This window comes from Sebastes umbrosus, chromosome 7, assembly GCF_015220745.1.
Source record: "Sebastes umbrosus isolate fSebUmb1 chromosome 7, fSebUmb1.pri, whole genome shotgun sequence".
Classification (NCBI taxonomy): Eukaryota; Metazoa; Chordata; class Actinopteri; order Perciformes; family Sebastidae; genus Sebastes; species Sebastes umbrosus.
This window is the reverse complement of record NC_051275.1, coordinates 14,473,427-14,492,337: the sequence shown is the minus strand read 5'-3', so window position 1 is coordinate 14,492,337 and position 18,911 is coordinate 14,473,427. Positions and strand designations below refer to the sequence as shown.

General features: G+C 40.5%; 3 protein-coding genes across 3 annotated transcripts; 2 read left to right on the top strand and 1 right to left on the bottom strand.

Annotated features, from left to right (window-relative positions):
- The first annotated feature begins 623 nt into the window (after positions 1-623).
- Positions 624-4,173, top strand: LOC119491585 (extracellular calcium-sensing receptor). The gene is made up of 6 exons (XM_037775726.1): positions 624-712; positions 818-1,097; positions 1,189-1,761; positions 2,119-2,241; positions 2,430-2,553; positions 3,260-4,173. The coding sequence occupies exons 1-6, from the start codon at positions 624-626 to the stop codon at positions 4,171-4,173; spliced, it is 2,103 nt and encodes a 700-aa protein (XP_037631654.1).
- Positions 4,174-5,781: 1,608 nt separating this feature from the next.
- LOC119491584 (extracellular calcium-sensing receptor-like) lies at positions 5,782-12,122 on the top strand. Its single transcript, XM_037775725.1, has 9 exons — positions 5,782-5,855; positions 6,309-6,482; positions 6,978-7,266; positions 7,362-7,448; positions 7,583-7,774; positions 9,118-9,651; positions 9,729-9,953; positions 10,994-11,117; positions 11,221-12,122. Exons 1-9 carry the CDS (start codon positions 5,782-5,784, stop codon positions 12,120-12,122), a joined length of 2,601 nt encoding a protein of 866 aa, XP_037631653.1.
- A 1,187-nt stretch (positions 12,123-13,309) lies between these two features.
- On the bottom strand, positions 13,310-17,797 carry LOC119491583 (extracellular calcium-sensing receptor-like). The gene is made up of 14 exons (XM_037775724.1): positions 17,793-17,797; positions 17,467-17,589; positions 17,107-17,267; positions 16,742-16,872; positions 16,470-16,622; positions 16,179-16,379; positions 15,719-16,036; positions 15,449-15,643; positions 15,184-15,314; positions 14,954-15,050; positions 14,681-14,804; positions 14,040-14,512; positions 13,865-13,945; positions 13,310-13,666 (listed from the first exon to the last, which is right to left on the bottom strand). Exons 1-14 carry the CDS (start codon positions 17,795-17,797, stop codon positions 13,310-13,312), a joined length of 2,550 nt encoding a protein of 849 aa, XP_037631652.1.
- Between the last annotated feature and the right edge of the window lie 1,114 nt (positions 17,798-18,911).

The window sequence follows — 18,911 nt, the reverse complement described above, 5'->3', positions numbered from 1 at the left end:
CACACACAACTGTACATAGTCGCCATCCGGCTAAAAATGTCCCTAAGTTAAAACCAAACATATACCCTTGTACCACATCATTTTTTATTACTCCTGTAGTATTTACCTACTTATATGCTGCACTTCACAAAGCTTTCGTTGCCTTGCATTAATTTAAACTCCAAAAAAGCCTCCAAATTTCTCACCTAAGCTACTCATTTTAAATAAGAAAACATTTTAAAAACGTAACTGTGCCCCGTAGATTGCAGGCATTTAACTAGTGTGTGATGTGTTAGAACCAACATTTTGTGGGGGTCTGATTCTATATATTGTGTGTTTGTGTGTGTGTGTGTATGTTAGTGTACTGTGCGTAATGTGTGTACTGTACGTATCTTACCCATCTAACATTGCTATGCCCTGTGGGAAATAAATCAACCTTTTATGAAGAGAGCAGGTCTACCTGCATCCGACGCAGTTCTTATAAGAGCAGTGTCCTCATCTCTATTAAAAGATGCCAAGCAAACATGCATGAGCTGCAGAGAGCTGTTATCTTATCTCTGCTGATTCTCTACCTGAACACAGTCTATGGCTGTGAACTGTTCAGTAGGTTTGACATGCCAAGTTTGTTCAAGCAGGGAGACATAATGATCGGGGGTATTTTCCCGGTTTTCAACAAAGAGATAAGTAGCACTTTTACGTTCGAGAGCAAGCCACCTGGAGCGAAGTGTGAAGGGTAAGTTTTCATTCATGATTATATTACAAACTTACCATTGTATATACATGTACAGCAGCATCTCTGTCATTTTACAACCTATTTCGATCACCAAAACCTTTTTAGAATTGACCTGCGAGCTTTCCGATGGACCCAAGTGATGATATTTGCAATTGAAGAAATCAACAAAGATCCAGCTCTCCTGCCAAACATATCTCTCGGCTATAGGATTCTCAACTCGTGTGCATCTCCTACAAATACTTTACGTGCTGCACTAACACTGGCTAGTGGACCAGAGGAGATGGAACTGAATTGCCCTCCAGCTATATCTGCCCTCATAGCAGAGTCAGGATCATCTCAGTCTTTAGCTGTGGCTGGAACTCTAGGACCATTTCAAGTGCCCATAGTAAGATATTAAATGAGATGTTTTATTGCATTGTGATATTTGGTGCTTTTGTAGTGCTTGTTTTGTGACAATTTTGGTGTTCTTTTTATAGGTAAGTTACTTCTCAACATGTGCCTGCCTGAGTGACAGAGCGAAATATCCCACCTTTTTTCGGACAATCCCCAGTGACTACTTCCAGGCAAAAGCACTGGCATCACTTGTCAAACGTTTTGGCTGGCAGTGGATTGGGGCCATCCAGTCAGACAATGACTACGGGCGAAATGGGATACTGGCTTTTACTGAGGAGGTCAAAAAGCATGGGGTTTGTATTGCATTTGTCGGGACAATTCTACGTACGTACACTATGGATAAAATCCTGGATGTTGTGGAAATGATCAAGCAGTCGACTGTGAAAGTGATTCTCGCTTTTGTTCCAGAGGGTGACTTTTACCCTTTGATGAAAGAGGTTGTGAAACAGAACATTACAGGGATTCAGTGGATTGCCAGCGAGGCCTGGATAACAGCAGCTCGACCCTCCACACCTGAAATCTACCGAGCTTTTGGTGGAGCCCTGGGATTCGTGGTGCAAAAGATGGCTATTCCAAATCTAAAACCATTTCTTACAGGCATTAGCCCTTATGCTGATCCAACTGCAGCCTTTGTGAGGGATTTCTGGGAGATTATGGTCGGCTGTCGACCTGTCTTACCTGGGGAACACACAGGTACTGATGCTGAAATATGCACAGGCTATGAGACATTAACGAATTCCCAGGACATGTTCTTCAATGTCACACAGCTCAGAGTGTCATATAATGTGTATAAAGCAGTTTATTCCATTGCACATGCCCTACATCAGCTGGTATTCTGCAAACCAGTTGGGGAAAAAACAGTGAGGCCATGTTTGAATATATCAGAAATTCAGCCCAAAGAGGTGAGAAATGGTGCAAGTAAAATCCTGCAAATAAGCATTGAATGTATCTGTTTAGAAGTTATCTTGTAAATATGAACAAATATCTAATGAATAATGTGTCCCTTTTCTCAGGTCACTGATCACCTACAAAGGGTGAATTTTACGAATCAGTTTGGGGATGATGTGTTTTTTGATGCCAATGGTGACCCTCCTGCTTCTTACGATATTATCAACTGGCAGCTGATAGATGGGCAGGTGCAACATGTCACACTGGGTCATTTTGCCTCCACTGCTAAAGGTGATTACAAGCTCAGCATCCAGGAGGAAGAAATTGTGTGGAGGACAGGGAAAATGGTAAATGGCTATTTTTTTTTTTAAATGCAATGAGTTTATAGATTTTGTTGGAAAATAACATCAATTGAACGATGCATTGTTTTCCTCAGGTCCCGACGTCAGTGTGCTCTAATATTTGTCCAGTAGGAACCAGGAAAGCTCAAATAAAGGGAAAACCCACCTGCTGTTTTGACTGTATCCCATGTGCTGATGGAACTATAGCCAACTCAACAGGTATCAAAAGCATGTATGCACCAAACATACACGATCCAATATGATTGCATCTATTTAGCATATTTTTCATGTTTAGAACATATTGTCAGTGTTACTACATCATATTTAAAGGGGAACTACGCCCATTTTCAAAATTCAAACATGTTATTCCTATGGTCTACGACAGACTAAAACATATTAGTAATCGTGAACAACTCTCTCACAAATCCAAAAACTAGAGTTCTAAAACTAAAACTTGTGATGTCATAGGGTATAAAGTGTGGAGCTGCCCCATAGACAACGGATAGGGAGAGATGTTCTAGATGACACCCAGGGAAATGATCTGAGTATACATTTTCTGCTTCACAACTGACAACACTACAATAGAACAAAGCTAATTTGGGTATAAAAAAGAAAAAACACCACTAAATCAGTCTTCCATCCATTGCCTATGAGGCAGCTCCAGACATTATACCCTATGACATCATAAGTTTGAGACTACTTAAACTCTGGTTTCTGGCTTTGAGAGAGAGGGGCTCTTGCTCAAATATTGACTGAACTTTCCTAGACCATGGAAATAACATATTGGAAGTCTTAATTTAGGTGGTGTTCCCCTTTAAAGTTCTTGTTTTAAGAATAATTGCATTTTTTACTCAAGTATTATTCAACTCTCTGTAAATGTAACATCCAGACACAGAACTGATTTTTTTTTGATCATGTTCAACAGGTGCAACCGACTGCACACCCTGTCTGCAGGAATACTGGTCCAATGAGGGGAAAGATGAGTGCATTCCTAAAACGATTGAGTTCCTGACATATCACGAGCCGTTGGGAATAGCTATCACAGTTGTGTCCCTGCTAGGAGCCTCCCTGTCGCTGGCCACAATGATGGTCTTTATCCACTATAAAGAGACTCCTGTGATAAAGGCCAGCAACTCTGAGCTGAGCCTTTTCCTGTTGTTTTCTCTTTTTCTGTGTTTTCTCTGTCCCCTCACTTTCATCGCCAGACCCACAGTCTGGACCTGCATTTTCCGTCACACAGCTTTTGGCCTGACATTTGCACTTTGTATTTCCTGCGTCTTGGGAAAAACTATTGTCGTTGTTACAGCTTTCAAAGCCACATTTCCTGGCAACAAATTTGCAGGGAAGTTTGGTCCTGCACAGCAAAGGATCATAGTTTGCTCATGCACTTTGATTCAGATATTGATATGTGTGTTGTGGCTTAAGTTAAATCCGCCTTTCCCAGACATGGTTTTCAGATACAGCAATAAGAAGATTGTTTTAGAATGCAACACAGGCTCTGAGGCTGCTTTCTATGCAGTGCTCGGGTACATAGGGATCCTTGCAATAATCTGTCTGGTCCTGGCATTTCTAGCAAGAAAGTTGCCTGATAACTTTAATGAAGCCAAATTTATAACATTCAGCATGCTGATATTCTGTGCAGTCTGGATCACCTTTTTCCCAGCGTATGTCAGCTCTCCTGGGAAGTTCACTGTGGCTGTGGAAATATTTGCTATTTTGTCTTCAGCATTTGGTTTATTTATAAGCATTTTTGCACCTAAACTTTACATAATATTAATCAAGCCAGAGGAAAACACCAAGAAACATGTCATGAGGAAAACCTTAAACCAAAAAATATGATTTCTACATTTTTAAAAAACAACACTGTTACTTTTATATAATGTACTATAGAAGTATTGAGCAAATCATGATTCAGCATTTTTTATTATACAGAGATTTCATCAATAGGTTGTGTTAAAGTGTGACGTTAAAGATACACAAGATGTGCATTGGCGAAAACCATGGATGGGAATGATTATGTGATATTTATTAATTATCACTGATTACATCATTTACCAGTAATTGATGACTTGTGTTATTTCATAACAGATGTTTTTCACTGTGTATTTAAGTACTGTGTAAATCTAATTACAGAAAGAAAATCTGTTTGATAGAATATGAATTGCTAATATTTGGGGACACATTTTAATTAACTAAATGCACACAAGCATGTAACATACATACAAATCATTGATAATGCACAGTTAAGTACTATACAGGCACATCGTTGTTTTGTCTAGAATATTTTGGCCAATAAACAGAAATCAAGTGTCTCAATCTCAATCTCAATCAAGTGGTTCTGATAGTGTTTTGTTTTATTTCCAAACATGTAATAAATATCCCCCCCAAATTAAAACCCCATTACTCTGTTCACTTGAATATGTTTTAAAGGTTTTTTTTTTGTCCTTTCTCTATTGTCCTTTTTTCTTTTGGACAGTGAAATAACATTCATCATATTAAAAATAAATATTATGTTATTATTACTGTAACTAATACACTAAAAATAATAATATACATAAAAATAAGTATTTTAACCACAGTTGAGATGTGCTCCCATTTATCTAATATTTGAATTAAAGTATTGGTTATACTGATCTCTGGAAGACAAAATCTAATTATATGTGTATAGTTCAAACTATTTAGTTGTAGTCAATAGTTTTAAACAGTTTTAAAGTGAAAAACATGTAGCTAGCATCGGGGCAACAGTATCTAGCCAAATACATTGACAAAACAATTTTTTTTTTTCTGGTAACAAAGATTTAAGTACGTGGCATGTTAAGTGAATCACATCCAATAAATGCTGTGTAAAGGGCTGAATTTATATACTTCTATTATCCAAAGCTCTTTACAATGTGCCTCGCCTGGAATGGTCTACCCGGGTCTGAGAAGTGAAGCCAATGCAGAAGTGCCTTAAACTTGCATTCTTTCTAATGGCCAGCAGGGGGCGACTCCTCTGGTTGCAAAAAGAAGTCTGATTGTATAGAAGTCTATGAGAAAATGAGCCTACTTCTCACTTGATTTATTACCTCAGTAAACATTGTAAACATGAGTTTATGGTCTCAGTTGCTAGTTTCAAGTCTTCCTCAATACAGCATGATGTTCATTTAGTAAGTTATGGTCCCAATTAGAGTTAAATAGACCATAAAGCAGGGTATGCTTTAGGGCGTGGCTACCTTGTGATTGACAGGTCGCTACCATGGCGTTGTGTGGTCTGGGAGTTGTCCGCATTTTCGTCTTACAACTTTAACCCTTTCACAGTATGTTTTTAATTCATCAAAGTTAATTATAAATTTTTTGGTCGCCTAAAAATGTCTTATTCATCGTTCGGTTGTACTTGCTGTATGTGCTCCACCCTCTCGTGTCACTTCTGGTTGCAAAAAACCAAGATGGTGACGGCCAAAAACCAAGATGGCGACGGTCAAAATGGCAAATTCCAGGCTTCAAAACGACAGTCTACAACCAATGGGTGTCACAGTGACTATGTCCACTTTATGTATACAGTCTATGTTTGAAATACCTCATAATAAGGCAATACCATTTAAGAGTACCACAAATGACTAAATAATCCAAAAATACCACAAAGTTGAATCAACACCTCTCTGAAGCAGAGAATGGATTATTATAACCGATGAAGGTAGAATTTATTGCATTAGACTGTATTAGTTTTATCTAGGTGTACCTAATAAACTGGCAAGTGTTACATCATTTATTTTTATCATTCAGTCTGCATTAACTCACTTTAGTAAATCAGGCGGGGCTGCTGATATCCAATCCAGTGATGCAAGAATGAGAAGGTCACATACTGTATATAACTTGCCTAGCTCCTTGCGCTCTCTCTCTCTTTGGGGATGTGTGAACAATATGACTCTACTTCTGTTATTTCCCTTGCTTTACTGTCTCTGTGTCCTCACTATAACGTTTAACCCAATTTCCAGCGTCACCGCTCCACCCTCATCTGCAGCCAAAGTGTGCACACTTCAAAACAGCTTTGAGCCTGGCTTTGTGGCCAAGGGTGACTATGATATCGGGGGGATCTTCCCCCTTCACTATAACCAGGAGATGCCCGACCTCAACTGCACCTACAGACCACCACCAGTGAAGTGCAATGGGTGAGTTGGACAGATGTGGAAATCATAGTGGGAGTATTTAACTTACTGTTTCCAAGTAAAATATTTTATACAACAAAAGTGTTTGTTTGTACAATAACTCTTGTTCTAATGAATGGGTTATGCAGCATACAGTATACTTGTATTTACCAGGTGTTAGTATACTGTGATAATTTAGCCTGCCATGTAAGAAAACATTAATATATACAGTAATGACTTGAACTGAATTGCACTTTGAATTGAGTTAGAGATTTAGATTTGAGAAAAGAGAGAGACAAAAAGTCACAGTAATGCTTTATTTTATGGGTGCAACATATAGAGAAAGGATGAGAAAATGTGGAAAAAGCAAAAAGAAATTGCTCAGTTGCTTTATCACAAGATAGATGCAATGATGAATTCAGACTAACTTCAAATTCAAACATAATCTCTGCCTTTAATTTGACCTTTTCTCCACACCTGCTGTGTTCAATGTGTGTGTTGGGTGCATCTGGGTTACAGCTTTGATCCAAGGGCTTTCCGCTGGGCTCAGACTATGAGGCTGGCAGTGGAGGAGATAAACCAGAGTGCAGAGCTGTTGCCCCATCACACGCTTGGGTACAAAATCTTTGATTCATGTGCATATCCACTGACTGGCCAGAGGGCTGCTATGGCTGTGTTGAACGGGCTGAGCGAGGATGGCTCTCCAAAGTGCAGCGGTGCCTCTCCGCTCCTCGCTGTGATTGGGGAATCTGGTTCTGCTCAGTCGATTGTGGTGTCAAGAATCCTGCAGCCATTCAGAATCCCAATGGTAATGATGACTCTTTACCTCTGTAATCCACAAAAAAGACATTAGACCCTATAATCTGTTTTACTGTACTCTTTATTTATTCCTTCTTTACACAGATCAGCTACTTTTCTTCGTGTGCATGTCTCACTGACAGAAGAAAATATCCCACATTCTTCAGAGTAATCCCTAATGATGACTATCAGGTGAGAATTTGAGGTTAAAAAGGGGCTCATGAAGTCATTTTTTGAATTGTCATATATGTATTTGTTGTCTGGCAAGTGCAAATACTTTATAAACACGATATTAAAATGATGGTACTCTTTTCTGTTGGACCCAGGTGAAAGCCATTGCTCAGCTGCTGGTACGCTTCAACTGGACTTGGGTGGGGTTGGTGCGAGGGGACCATGAATACGGACGCTTCGCTGTGCAGGGTTTACTGAGAGAATTGCAGGGCACCAAAGTGTGCGTGGCGTACCGAGAAATGATTCCTCTGCTCTACAATCGCCAGAGGGCTCTGGAGATCATGCAGGTAGGTGCAAAGACAAGCTGAGTGAAGTTTTATTGTATTTTTAATCACCTCAAGACATTTTTTTTAATTGTAGGTGCTGATTACACATCAGTGCTAGCCCCTATGTGGAGAATGTTCATGTAATTTGTTCATACAAATTAGAAAACCCTAATGAAATTTGTTGCAATTTGCTTTCAGCCCATCTATCCCAGTGTCCCCAGGTTGGATCATTGGAGGGGAGGGGAAGGAATGAGATTATTGGCATGCACTGCTGTTTGCCAAAGTGTCTTTTTTTTATATTACCACTAGATGTCACCAGATTTTGGAATTTTGAATCCTACATATAATTATTTTTTTAAAATGAATATATATTTTTACTTGTTATTATTATTATCATTATTACTTTTCATTTAATTATTTAAATAATGAACATCATTTACCTGTGAGTTTTTGATATTACCACTAGATATCACCAGATTTGGGAATTTCAAATCCAACATATAGTTACTTTTTAAATTAATATATATTTTTAAATTTGTATTATTATTATCATTATTACTTTTTATTTAATTAATAAACATAATTTACCTATGAGGTTTTGATATTATCCATGATGAGCTAGTCAAGATGAGGAACACCTTCAGCCACAGACTCATCCCTCCTCGGCACAACACAAAGCGCCTGGGTCAGTCCTTCATGCTGGTAGCCATCAGGCTCCACAACCAAGGCTGACCCCCTTATGACAACTATTAGGACTTTTAAGAAATTTAAACATGCACTATCTGGCGCACTTTACACTCACTTTACACTATACATCCTATATACCACTTTATTGCTGACTGCACATATGTACATATTACATTTATTTATTTATTTATTTATTGTACATACTACATTTATTTATTGATGGACTGTACACACTATGTTCACCCATTCACTCTGTATCTTTTATATCTCTATTATTGTCTTTAGAATTTTTGTATACCTTTACCTCTCCTGTGATTCACTCTGTTTGCTGATGTTGCTGCTTTGACACCTGAATTTCCCTCCGGGGATTAATAAAGGTCCATCTTATCTTATCTTATCTTATTACCACTAGATGTCATCAGATTTGGGAATTTTCAAATCCGACATAAAAGTTACTTTTTGCATTTGTATTTTTTTTATTTTTTTTATTTACATATTGAATTAATTAACATCATGTACCTGTGACTGTTACTTTTTAAAATTTAATTATTTCATTTATTATACATCTTGTACCTGTGAGTCTTGCTCAATGTAACTTACTTTTAATCTACTTCCTTTTTGTCTTCTCTCTTCCTTGTGAAACTCTTCCCTCCTTCGTCATCTGCCTCTCTGTTAAGGTGATGCGCAGCTCTTCGGCCAAAGTGGTGGTGGTGTTTTCAGCCGAGGGGGAGATGACACCTTTTTTGAGGGACTACATGGCCCAGAACATCACCGGAATCCAGTGGGTGGCTAGCGAGGCCTGGGTCACAGCGTCTGTCTTTACAGGGAGCGAGTATTACCCCTACCTGGGGGGCACCATCGGGTTTGGCATCAGAAAGGGGCCCATCTCCAGACTCGGTGACTACCTGCAGACAGTCAACCCTCAGATGTATCCCAATAATATCCTGGTGAAGGAGCTGTGGGAAGCTCTGTATGGATGTGATCCTTCTCTGTCGCCTGGCTCTCAGTTGCCTCCCTGCTCAGGGCAGGAGTCCCTGTTGGAGCAGCATTCAGCCTACATGAACACATCCAGCCCTAGAGTGGCCTATAATGTATATAAGGCTGTGTATGCAGTTGCTCATTCCCTGCACAACCTTCTCCTCTGTCAACCAGGCAGTGGCCCTTTCCAAAACAACTCATGTGCTCAAAGCAACAACATACACCCGTGGCAGGTATATTTCAGTTTTCTTACTGTTATTGCACTGAAAATCCTGTCTGAAGTATTTAATAGAATATATTGGTTTTCAAGCTCCAGTACTACCTCCAGGAAGTGACATTTAACATTGCCGGCGAGGAGGTGAACTTTGATCTTAAGGGCGACTCCATACCCTATTATGACATCCTCAACTGGCAGAGAGGCACAGGCGGGAGCATTGAATTCCTCAACGTGGGCTTGTTTGATGGAACCAAGCCTGATGGAGAGGAGCTGACCATCCAGGAGGACAGGATAATGTGGGCGGGGCATCAGAGTGAGGCAAGCTGCTCACACTGTGTTTTTACCTTCATCAGATGCCAACTGTTGAAGTTCTGTAGGTTGAGGTGGAGGTGAGTCAGGTGGGCACGACGAGCTGGATCTGATGTGAGTTATTTTGCATTCATACAGTAAACAGTAGAGATTCAAAGCCCACCTACAATATGACATGTTTGGTGACTAAATGCTTCCCTTTATATTCCTTATGGTGGAATTCTTCTAAAACAGAAATACACTTGATTACTGATTTCATGAAAATACTTACTTTTCTTTGACCAAATAAAATCTTCACACTAAATGTTAGCCTATTTTTACAGGTGCATTTTCTGCAGCCACAATCAATTGTATCCACTTTATGATGTCAAATGCATTTTACTATATGCCCTTCAGGGTGCGGGTCCTCTTAGTCCACCACGTTGCTCCATGTTTCTACAGAAGCACAGAATGGACAAACCAAACACTGACTTGAGAGCGCTTCGTGTCTGACTTCCGTTGCTACTAAAATAGTGTTACGATGGTAAGGAGCCTCTGAGTGAGTAGAACACCGTTACCACGGTTTTGCACTTGGTGGCTCACGTCTTGTCTTGGAAAGGGAGGCGTGAGCAGAGGGTTACTCAGTTGGTTGCAATCTGCAACCACACTGCTAGATGCCCCCATATCCTACAAATCCTACCTGTACACACCTTTAAATAGCTTTTGGACAATAACCCAGTGTTCAGTGTGCAAAATACAGCTATAGGCCTCTCCACTGTTTTCTTCCCGTTTATAAAATGCAAGAAAATAGAAACATGCCATCACAGTTTCCATGAGTCTAAAGTGATGTCTGTGAATTGCTTGTTATGCCCAACCAATAGTACAAAATGGAAAGATATTCAATTTAGAGAGATGCTCAACAGCAGCACATTCTCACATTTGAAGAGCTGGAAAGCAGCAAATATTGGTGTTTTTGATTAATAAATGGCTTAAGAAATTATCAAAATAGTCTCTTTTTTGGAAAATTGACAAAGGAATGAAGAGCTGAAAGCCATTATCTGCTCCCTTAGGTGCCAGTGTCTGTATGCAGTACCAGCTGTCTTCCAGGGTCCCGGAAGGCTGTCCGTCGTGGGGAGCCTGTCTGCTGCTTTGACTGTGTACCATGTGACAGTGGTAAAATTAACAATCAGACAAGTGAGCTTAAAACCAAGCAATACAATTCAAATTATGTTACCATCAGGTAATATTTGAATACTGAATATTTGAGTTGCTCTTTTTTTTACCCTCTTTCCTTTAGATTCAATAGAGTGCACATTTTGTCCCGAGGACTTCTGGTCAAACAACAACAGAACTGCTTGCATCCCCAAGAAGGTGGAGTTCTTGGCCTATGATTCCTTGGGTATAGCCCTGACAGTGATCTCTGTGGTGGGCGCCTGCCTCACTATAGCAGTCTTTGCAGTCTTTTTCCACCATAGAAACACAGCCATTGTCCGTGTGAATAACTCTGAACTCAGCCTCTTCATCCTGTTAGCTCTGACTCTATGCTTCCTGTGTTCCCTGGTGTTCATTGGAGAGCCAACATCTTGGTCCTGCATGCTGCGCCACACTGCCTTCAGCATCACATTTTCACTTTGCATCTCCTGCATCCTGGGGAAGACCCTGGTGGTGTTGGCTGCTTTCACCGCCACCAGGCCAGGGGACAACATCATGAAGTGGCTGGGGCCCAAGCAGCAGAGGGCCATTATTTTGATTTGCACTATAATTCAGGTGGTTATCTGTGCTGCCTGGCTCATCGATGCTCCCCCTTTTCCATCCCGAAACACACAGTACGAACGCTCAAAGATCATACTGGAGTGCAGCGTGGGCTCCAGCCTCGCATTCTGGTGCGTTCTGGGATATATTGGTCTACAGGCCTGTCTGTGCTTCGTACTGGCTTTTCTGGCACGTAAGTTGCCAGGCAACTTCAACGAAGCCAAGTTCATCACTTTCAGCATGCTGATCTTCTGCGCTGTGTGGTTCACATTCATCCCCGCTTATATCAGCTCTCCTGGAAATTATGCAGATGCTGTGGAGTCATTTGCCATTCTGGCTTCAAGCTTTGGCTTGTTGTTCTGCTTGTTTGCTCCGAAATGTTACATTATTTTACTGAGGCCAGAAAAGAATACAAAACAGCACCTACTGGGAAAAGAAAAGAAGTAACATGCTATAATTTAACCTTTAAAAATATTTGAGATTTCTAGTCAATGTTACTTAAAAATAGTTTTGAAATTGTTATCAAATTAGGATTTATTTCATGTTTGTATTGACCGGGCAGTGATAGTTGTATGCAACTGATATTGCAGCATTGCAAATGTTGTACAGTGTACAAGAACATATATAAATATAATGACAAGTAGCATATAACTTTAATGTATGTTTTGAAGAAATAAAGATATTTATTGGTGATTATTCTTTGGAGTTTCTGGGGATAAGTTTGCTGGGCAATATTTTCTGCTTATTTTCTGCCTGTGAGATTTAGTTTTGAATTGATCCAAGGTCAATGAGTTTAGAATTGTACACATGAAACAAAAAAAAGTAAATATTGAATAAACTGTCCCAAAAGACTCTGGCGTTTGCAAAATACTGTGAGAGTAAAATCAAGTCATGAGCTGAATGTGTTCTATTTTTGCACTACAACACTTTAATGATAATAATAATAATAATTTTAAAAAACTCGCCGAAGGTATTTAACGAAAAATTGGGATATTCATAAGTGTTTTGGAGACGTCAATCCAAAGCATCTAGTTTTTATTAAAGGAACTGTGTCGTTGTGAAGCTTTCAAAGGCCCCTCTACAGTAACAAATGACACTGTTGTTGAGCTGAAGAGTGCTGTACTTTATCTGCACCAGTCATAGACCCAGAAAAAAAAAATGGGTTACATGTTCAACAGTTGAATCAAGGCAGGTAATCATATCTCATTTTCAAAGATTCAGTGGTTTAAATTAGGTTGGGAGGTCAAGGGGAGCCTTCATGCTCCTGCTCCTGCTCCTAATAGGCAAAGGCCTCCAGAGGACAGTACTATGCTGCATAGAGAAGGTAGAACACATATCTTTTATTACTGCAGTTATAAGTCAAATAAAAGAAATGAACTTCTCCCTAGATAAAAGATTATTGTCTAAGAGACACTGTACAGTAACAGGAAAAAGTATCCACACACTCCAGTCATATTCATTTACAATAATGAGGCAAACTTTCAGTCAGGTAGCATTTTATTTCTTTTCAAATTCAAATATTCAAACTTATTTTTACTATGAAAATGTATTTTCAGAATTTCATATTAAAAAGTGTGGGCTTCAGTGTGCTTGATAGCCACTTAAAATGACCACCTACTACATAAATGTTAAGTTCATGTGAGATATTTTCCAGTCATGCCTTTCTTAATGTTTCTCTGAGGCTGCAATAAAATTATGTAACATTTGGGCAGAAAAATACATAGTAACAGTCCAAAACTGGAGGCTAATATAGCAAATACTTCCACAGCCACAGTGAACTTCCCAGGAGAGCTGACATAAGCAGGAATGAAAGAGATCCACACGGCACAGAAGATCAGCATGCTGAAGGTGATGAGCTTTGCCTCGTTGAAGGTATCGGGTAGCTTGCGTCCGAGGAACGCCAGGAGGAGACAGATGAAGGCCAGTAGACCGATGTAGCCCAGGACCAGATAAAATCCAAGAGGCCATGGCTCCTTACACTCCACGACAATCTATGCCCAACAATACATTAAAACAGATCAATCCAATACAGCACAATTTGCATCAGGGTGTGAAATAAGTAATTTTATATGATTGTTTGGTTCCTTCCTGATCTCATTAAAGCCCCAATGTGTAGGATTTGAACATTTCTGACTTTGCGACTCCTAACAGTATTATCAAAAAAGACACTGTGGGACAGACATTCTTACTTTTCCAGTTGAGGCTTGGTAGTTTGTGTTCTTGAATGGGAATGGAGGTGCGCCCAACAGCCAACCAGCACAGAGACAAAGCTGAGGACAAGATAAGCAATTAAAAACACACACAATAACTAAAATAGTCACAACTTGAGGTCAAAATTAGTGGTGGTTCTATAGCCTATCCCACCTGAGGAGCTGTAGTACAGAGGATTAGAGTCCTCTGCTGAGGGGGACCAAACCGCTTCAGAGCCCTCGAACCAGGTACATTAGCCCGGAATGCCAAGAGAACCACAATGGTCTTAACGAGGAGGCAGGACAGACAGAGGACAAAGCTGATCCCAAATGCTGCCTGGCGAAGCCGACATGTCCACACAGACGGCTGGCCGATGAACACCAGGGAGCACAAGAAGCAGAGCTTGAGTGAAAGGAGAAGCAAGAAACTTATTTCAGAGTTGTTGGCCTTGACGATGGGCGTGGAACGGAAACTTTGAAAGACGACAGTGACGATGGTTGTCAGGACGACACCCAACAGTGTGAGTGCGACCAGGATGATGCCCATGGTGTCGTGGAAAGACAGAAATTCTTCCACTCCGGCCACGCATTTCACCTGGTCTTTGTCTGGCCAGTAGTATTCAGCACATTTTGTGCACTCAGTGGAACCTTTGGAGACACATACAGTAGACACACACTGTGTAAACACACACAAACTCTACTCAACAACAGTTGCATCCACATAAGATGCCTCGATAACTCTCCAGTTGTGCAACATTTTTTGTGGTTTTAATGGCCTTTTGCTTCTTACAGAAGTTAGGAAATATATGAATATACTAGTCTGATTGCTGATCTTTCCATCTGCACAGGGCAAACAGTCAAAGCAGCAGTGGGGCTCTCCTGGACGTCTGGCCTGCCTGCTGCCAGGGGGGCATGGAACGCTGCACTGAGACACAGGCACCTGAAATAATAAAAGTTTAAAATTATACACCAAGTATTTTCTTTGCTGCAGACTAGATGCTTGGTGGAACAAAGAGTTTTTTACTGAAGAAAAATTACAGCAATTTTGATCATCAAGACTGAAATATAATTGGGGGACATATGACCCACCTGTGACTGTCCTTTTGTCCACACAATGGTGCTCTGCTTTATCTGCAACTGTTCTCTCAATGGAGCCGAACCATCATAGCTTCCCACTTTGATAAATCTAAACACAGCACATAATTCTTTTAAAATGCAATCGGGCCAAACAAATGTATGACACATTTGTATCATAATTGAGCTGACAATAAACATAAAAAAGCTTCTTAATCATAATTCTTTGAAGTAAAATATTTCACCTAATTTCACCACTGCTGTCCTTCTGCCAGTTAATGATGTCATAGAGAGGGACCGGCTCTCCGTTGGAGTCAAAATATACCTTCTCTTCAAACTGGTTGGTGAAATTCACTGTTTTCAGATGATGCAGCAACTGTATGAAAGGAGGAGGAAAAAAAAGAACAGGGAAGAGAATAAGAGGCCAGAAGAATGATGCAAAAATTCAAGGAAAAATAAAAATAATTACACAATTGAAAAAAATCCTTGATTTATATTTGTTGCACCTACCTCTCTAGAAGAAAATGATTTATTATTGTCACACATTCCCTTGTTATGTACTGCAGAATCACAGTTCAATAAAGTGTGCAGAGCGTGGGCGATGGCGTATACAGCTTTATACACATTATATGATATTCTGACCTGAGATACATCTGTAAAACTGCTGTCTGTGTACCTCAGATCCTCTGAACCAGTGCATACAGGCTTTTCATCATCACCTTTATAGTTTTCATCAGCTGACGCCTTGAATGTGCTTGTTTTTCCTACAATAGGTCTGACCAAGGACCCAGAATTGTTTTGAGAGTAACCAAAAGCATCCAATCCCATAAGTTTATCCACGGCATCTGCTTCTCCTCTAAACTCTAGCCTGCAGCCAAAAAGCTCTTCCCAAAACATGTTGACAAATGCCATCCCAGGTTTGGGAGAGGGGCGGACATTCAACAGGAACTCTTTTAAGCCGGGGATCCCGACCCCAGGGAAGGAGAAGCCCAGTGTGCCCTCTAGGAGAGGGTGAAATTTGGGTGAGGTCAGAAGGATAGCGGTAACCCAGGATTCACTAGCAACCCACTGGATCCCTGTCACATTTCTCTGAGCCAGCTGGAAAATAAGGCATAGAAATTTGATGATAAGAAAGCAAAGAGATGACAATAAGCACCGACATTCTTTTGATATTCCTAACTCTCATATTATTACTTTGAATACTGCATAATATATAATTGTATGCCTATAGAGTGCTTACCTCTAAGAGCAGATCCAGCAGCTGTCCCTCGTTGGCAAAGACCACCACCACCTGTGCGGTTGAAATCTGCAGCCTGTCTGCCATTTCTTGTATCTCAGCCGCTGTGGGTGATTTTGGGATAGTCAGATGAAATGCCAGACATCCACCTTGTTGTCTAAACTGATTGGAAAACGCTTGGATGCCATAGTGACTGTAGTCATCCTGAAATATACATATATAGAGAGAGAGGTTTTGTAAATCATGTTGGTGTGTTTAACTGACAAATGGTGGGGTAAAAAGTCCTTATCTCACCGTGGTCCCTATTGTGCCCACCCAGAGCCAGCCTAAGGAGGTGACCAGCTGAACAAGACCTCTAACTTGAAAGAGATCACTCGGCACAGTCCGCAAGAATGACTGGTACATATGCTTGTCAGTAAGGCAGGCACAAGTGGCAAAATAACTCACCTATATGGAGATAAAGTTAACTGTATTGAGATAAGACAGAAGCCATAAACAAAACCATATCAAACTGTGTTGTGTGATTCATCACAACAAAAAAAATTGCCTTTTCATTCCTTTCTTACCAGCGGGAGGCTGAAAGGGCCAAGAGTGTGAGCCACAGCTCTTGTAGGGGAAGAGGATGCAAGGCCAATCACAGCGGGCACAGGAGAATCAGCCAGACATGAGGGTAAGGTTTGAGATTGTGTACTCCTATCTAATCTCTCCCCTGTTACATTTCCCTTTTTGTAATTTCCATTATTTTCAAGACTGTGAGGCATCACTTCACTAATTCCAGTACCTCCCTTGCCTGTGCTCAACATCCTTTTCTTTCTTTCTTTTCCTTCTGTTTTTACTCCCTCCGATCTAGTACCCCTGTCCTTTGGCATATCTGATATTTTTTCAGTTTCTTCCAGTTTTTTCACCTCACTTGTCACAGATTCGGAGGGACTGACTAGAGACAGAAGAGCTTGCAGGCTGGTGTGGACATGGTCACAGCTGTCCATGATCCGGTAGCCTAGTTTAACACCTGGTAACAGGCTTGAATTATGATTAATTTCCTCCACTGCAAACACCATTGTCATCATCCAGCGGAAGGCTCTGTGGTCAAAACTGCAGAGAATGAAATAAAGTTGAATGCAGTCTATGTAATTCAGCATGAGCCAGAAAGCACAGTCACAGCACAACATATATCAGCATGTGAACAGTGTAGGAGCAATATGATTTCAGTCACTTATTTGTATAAAAATTGAAAATAAACACAATATTTTAATGTGGGACAAGTGGATGTCAACAGTATCCTCACACTTACCCGTTGCATGGTGTGAGTTGGGGTTTGCTGTGGTAACTGTGCTGTGGCTTAGGAGCCACATAATGCAGAGGGAAAAGTCCTCCAATCACAACATCCCCTCCCGAATGCAGGGCCAGAGGCTCACTGTCAGCCAGTTTCACACAGTGAGGTAAGCTATGAGTTATCCCCAAGCCACTCAGTCTCTCTGTTATAGTCTCTTCTTCTTTCACCACACCTCTCTCTAAACTTAGTTGTTCTCTTCCCTTCACACCAGAGCTCACTGAGGAAAGAAGGCTAAATAATGCACAAAGAAGCAGCCAGAGAGAAGCCCCAATGTCCATACTGACCCCATAAAGACTGTGTGTGCACCGGAGACGATGGTTCTCCAACTTATCCTCTGAAAGGCTAATGAAGTAGACTATATAAAAACTTGGATGCTTGCTTCATTTCATGGGTCATATGAGTCATTGCCAGATCAACCAATCAAAATGAAATGCAATGACACAGGAGAGAAGACAATACGTGTCCCACATGAAGTATGAGTCTTAGAGGTGACTATATTAATATATGATCCTATTACATGACATTTTTAAACCATGACTATATCCCAAATTTATAATAAACCTTGCTGCTATCATACACTGTTCGTAGCTATACCTACAAAAAGTAATGCATTATAATTCATATATAAACCATGTAATCAATTTATATGTAATCTACGTAATCGTGAGCCAGGATAGGTGACGTAATATAAATAGCGATAAAGTCTGCGTAGGGAGGAGGTCGGGGTAGACAGGTGGGTCCAAAACTGGAATTTTCACCCAGGAGATCGCTGTTCATGTCCCGTGTGAAACCAGAAGTCAGTGATTCCTCATTTGTCACATAACTTCTGTACTTAAGTAGCACCACTTCCGCAGTTATTTTAACCCAAACCACAATATTTTCCTAAACCTACCCAGTAGTTTATTTGCCTAAACTTAACCAAGTATTTCAAATATAGTTATTTTAACCCAAACCACGATCACCACACCACAGGGGCCTAAACAGGCACACTGATCGCTGGTGTTGCTGGACATCCGTAGGAAAACACACAGAAAGTAACAAAATAACAATGTAGCGTAACATAATTTTGATTGGCCCCGGTGCAAATTTTTTTCTTCGGCCCTCGCCCCAAACACAAGCGTGCGCTCATGCGCACACATGCACGTACATACACAATCACTTCAGACAATTACAAAGCAGACAATTGCTATGCCACCACGGAGATGCTGACCATGCAACTCCCATACTGCAAACTAGCCTTAGATCAGCACCACAGACAGCAGCCGAAGTGCTAAATTTATCAACGCTAATTTAACAGCCTGCCCTGGACTCAGCGGGCCATTAGTAATCACGGACACTGATTTCAGTAGGTGCACATTTTCCATTTTCTTTAATCACAGACTTGACAGAACTTGGAGGAATAA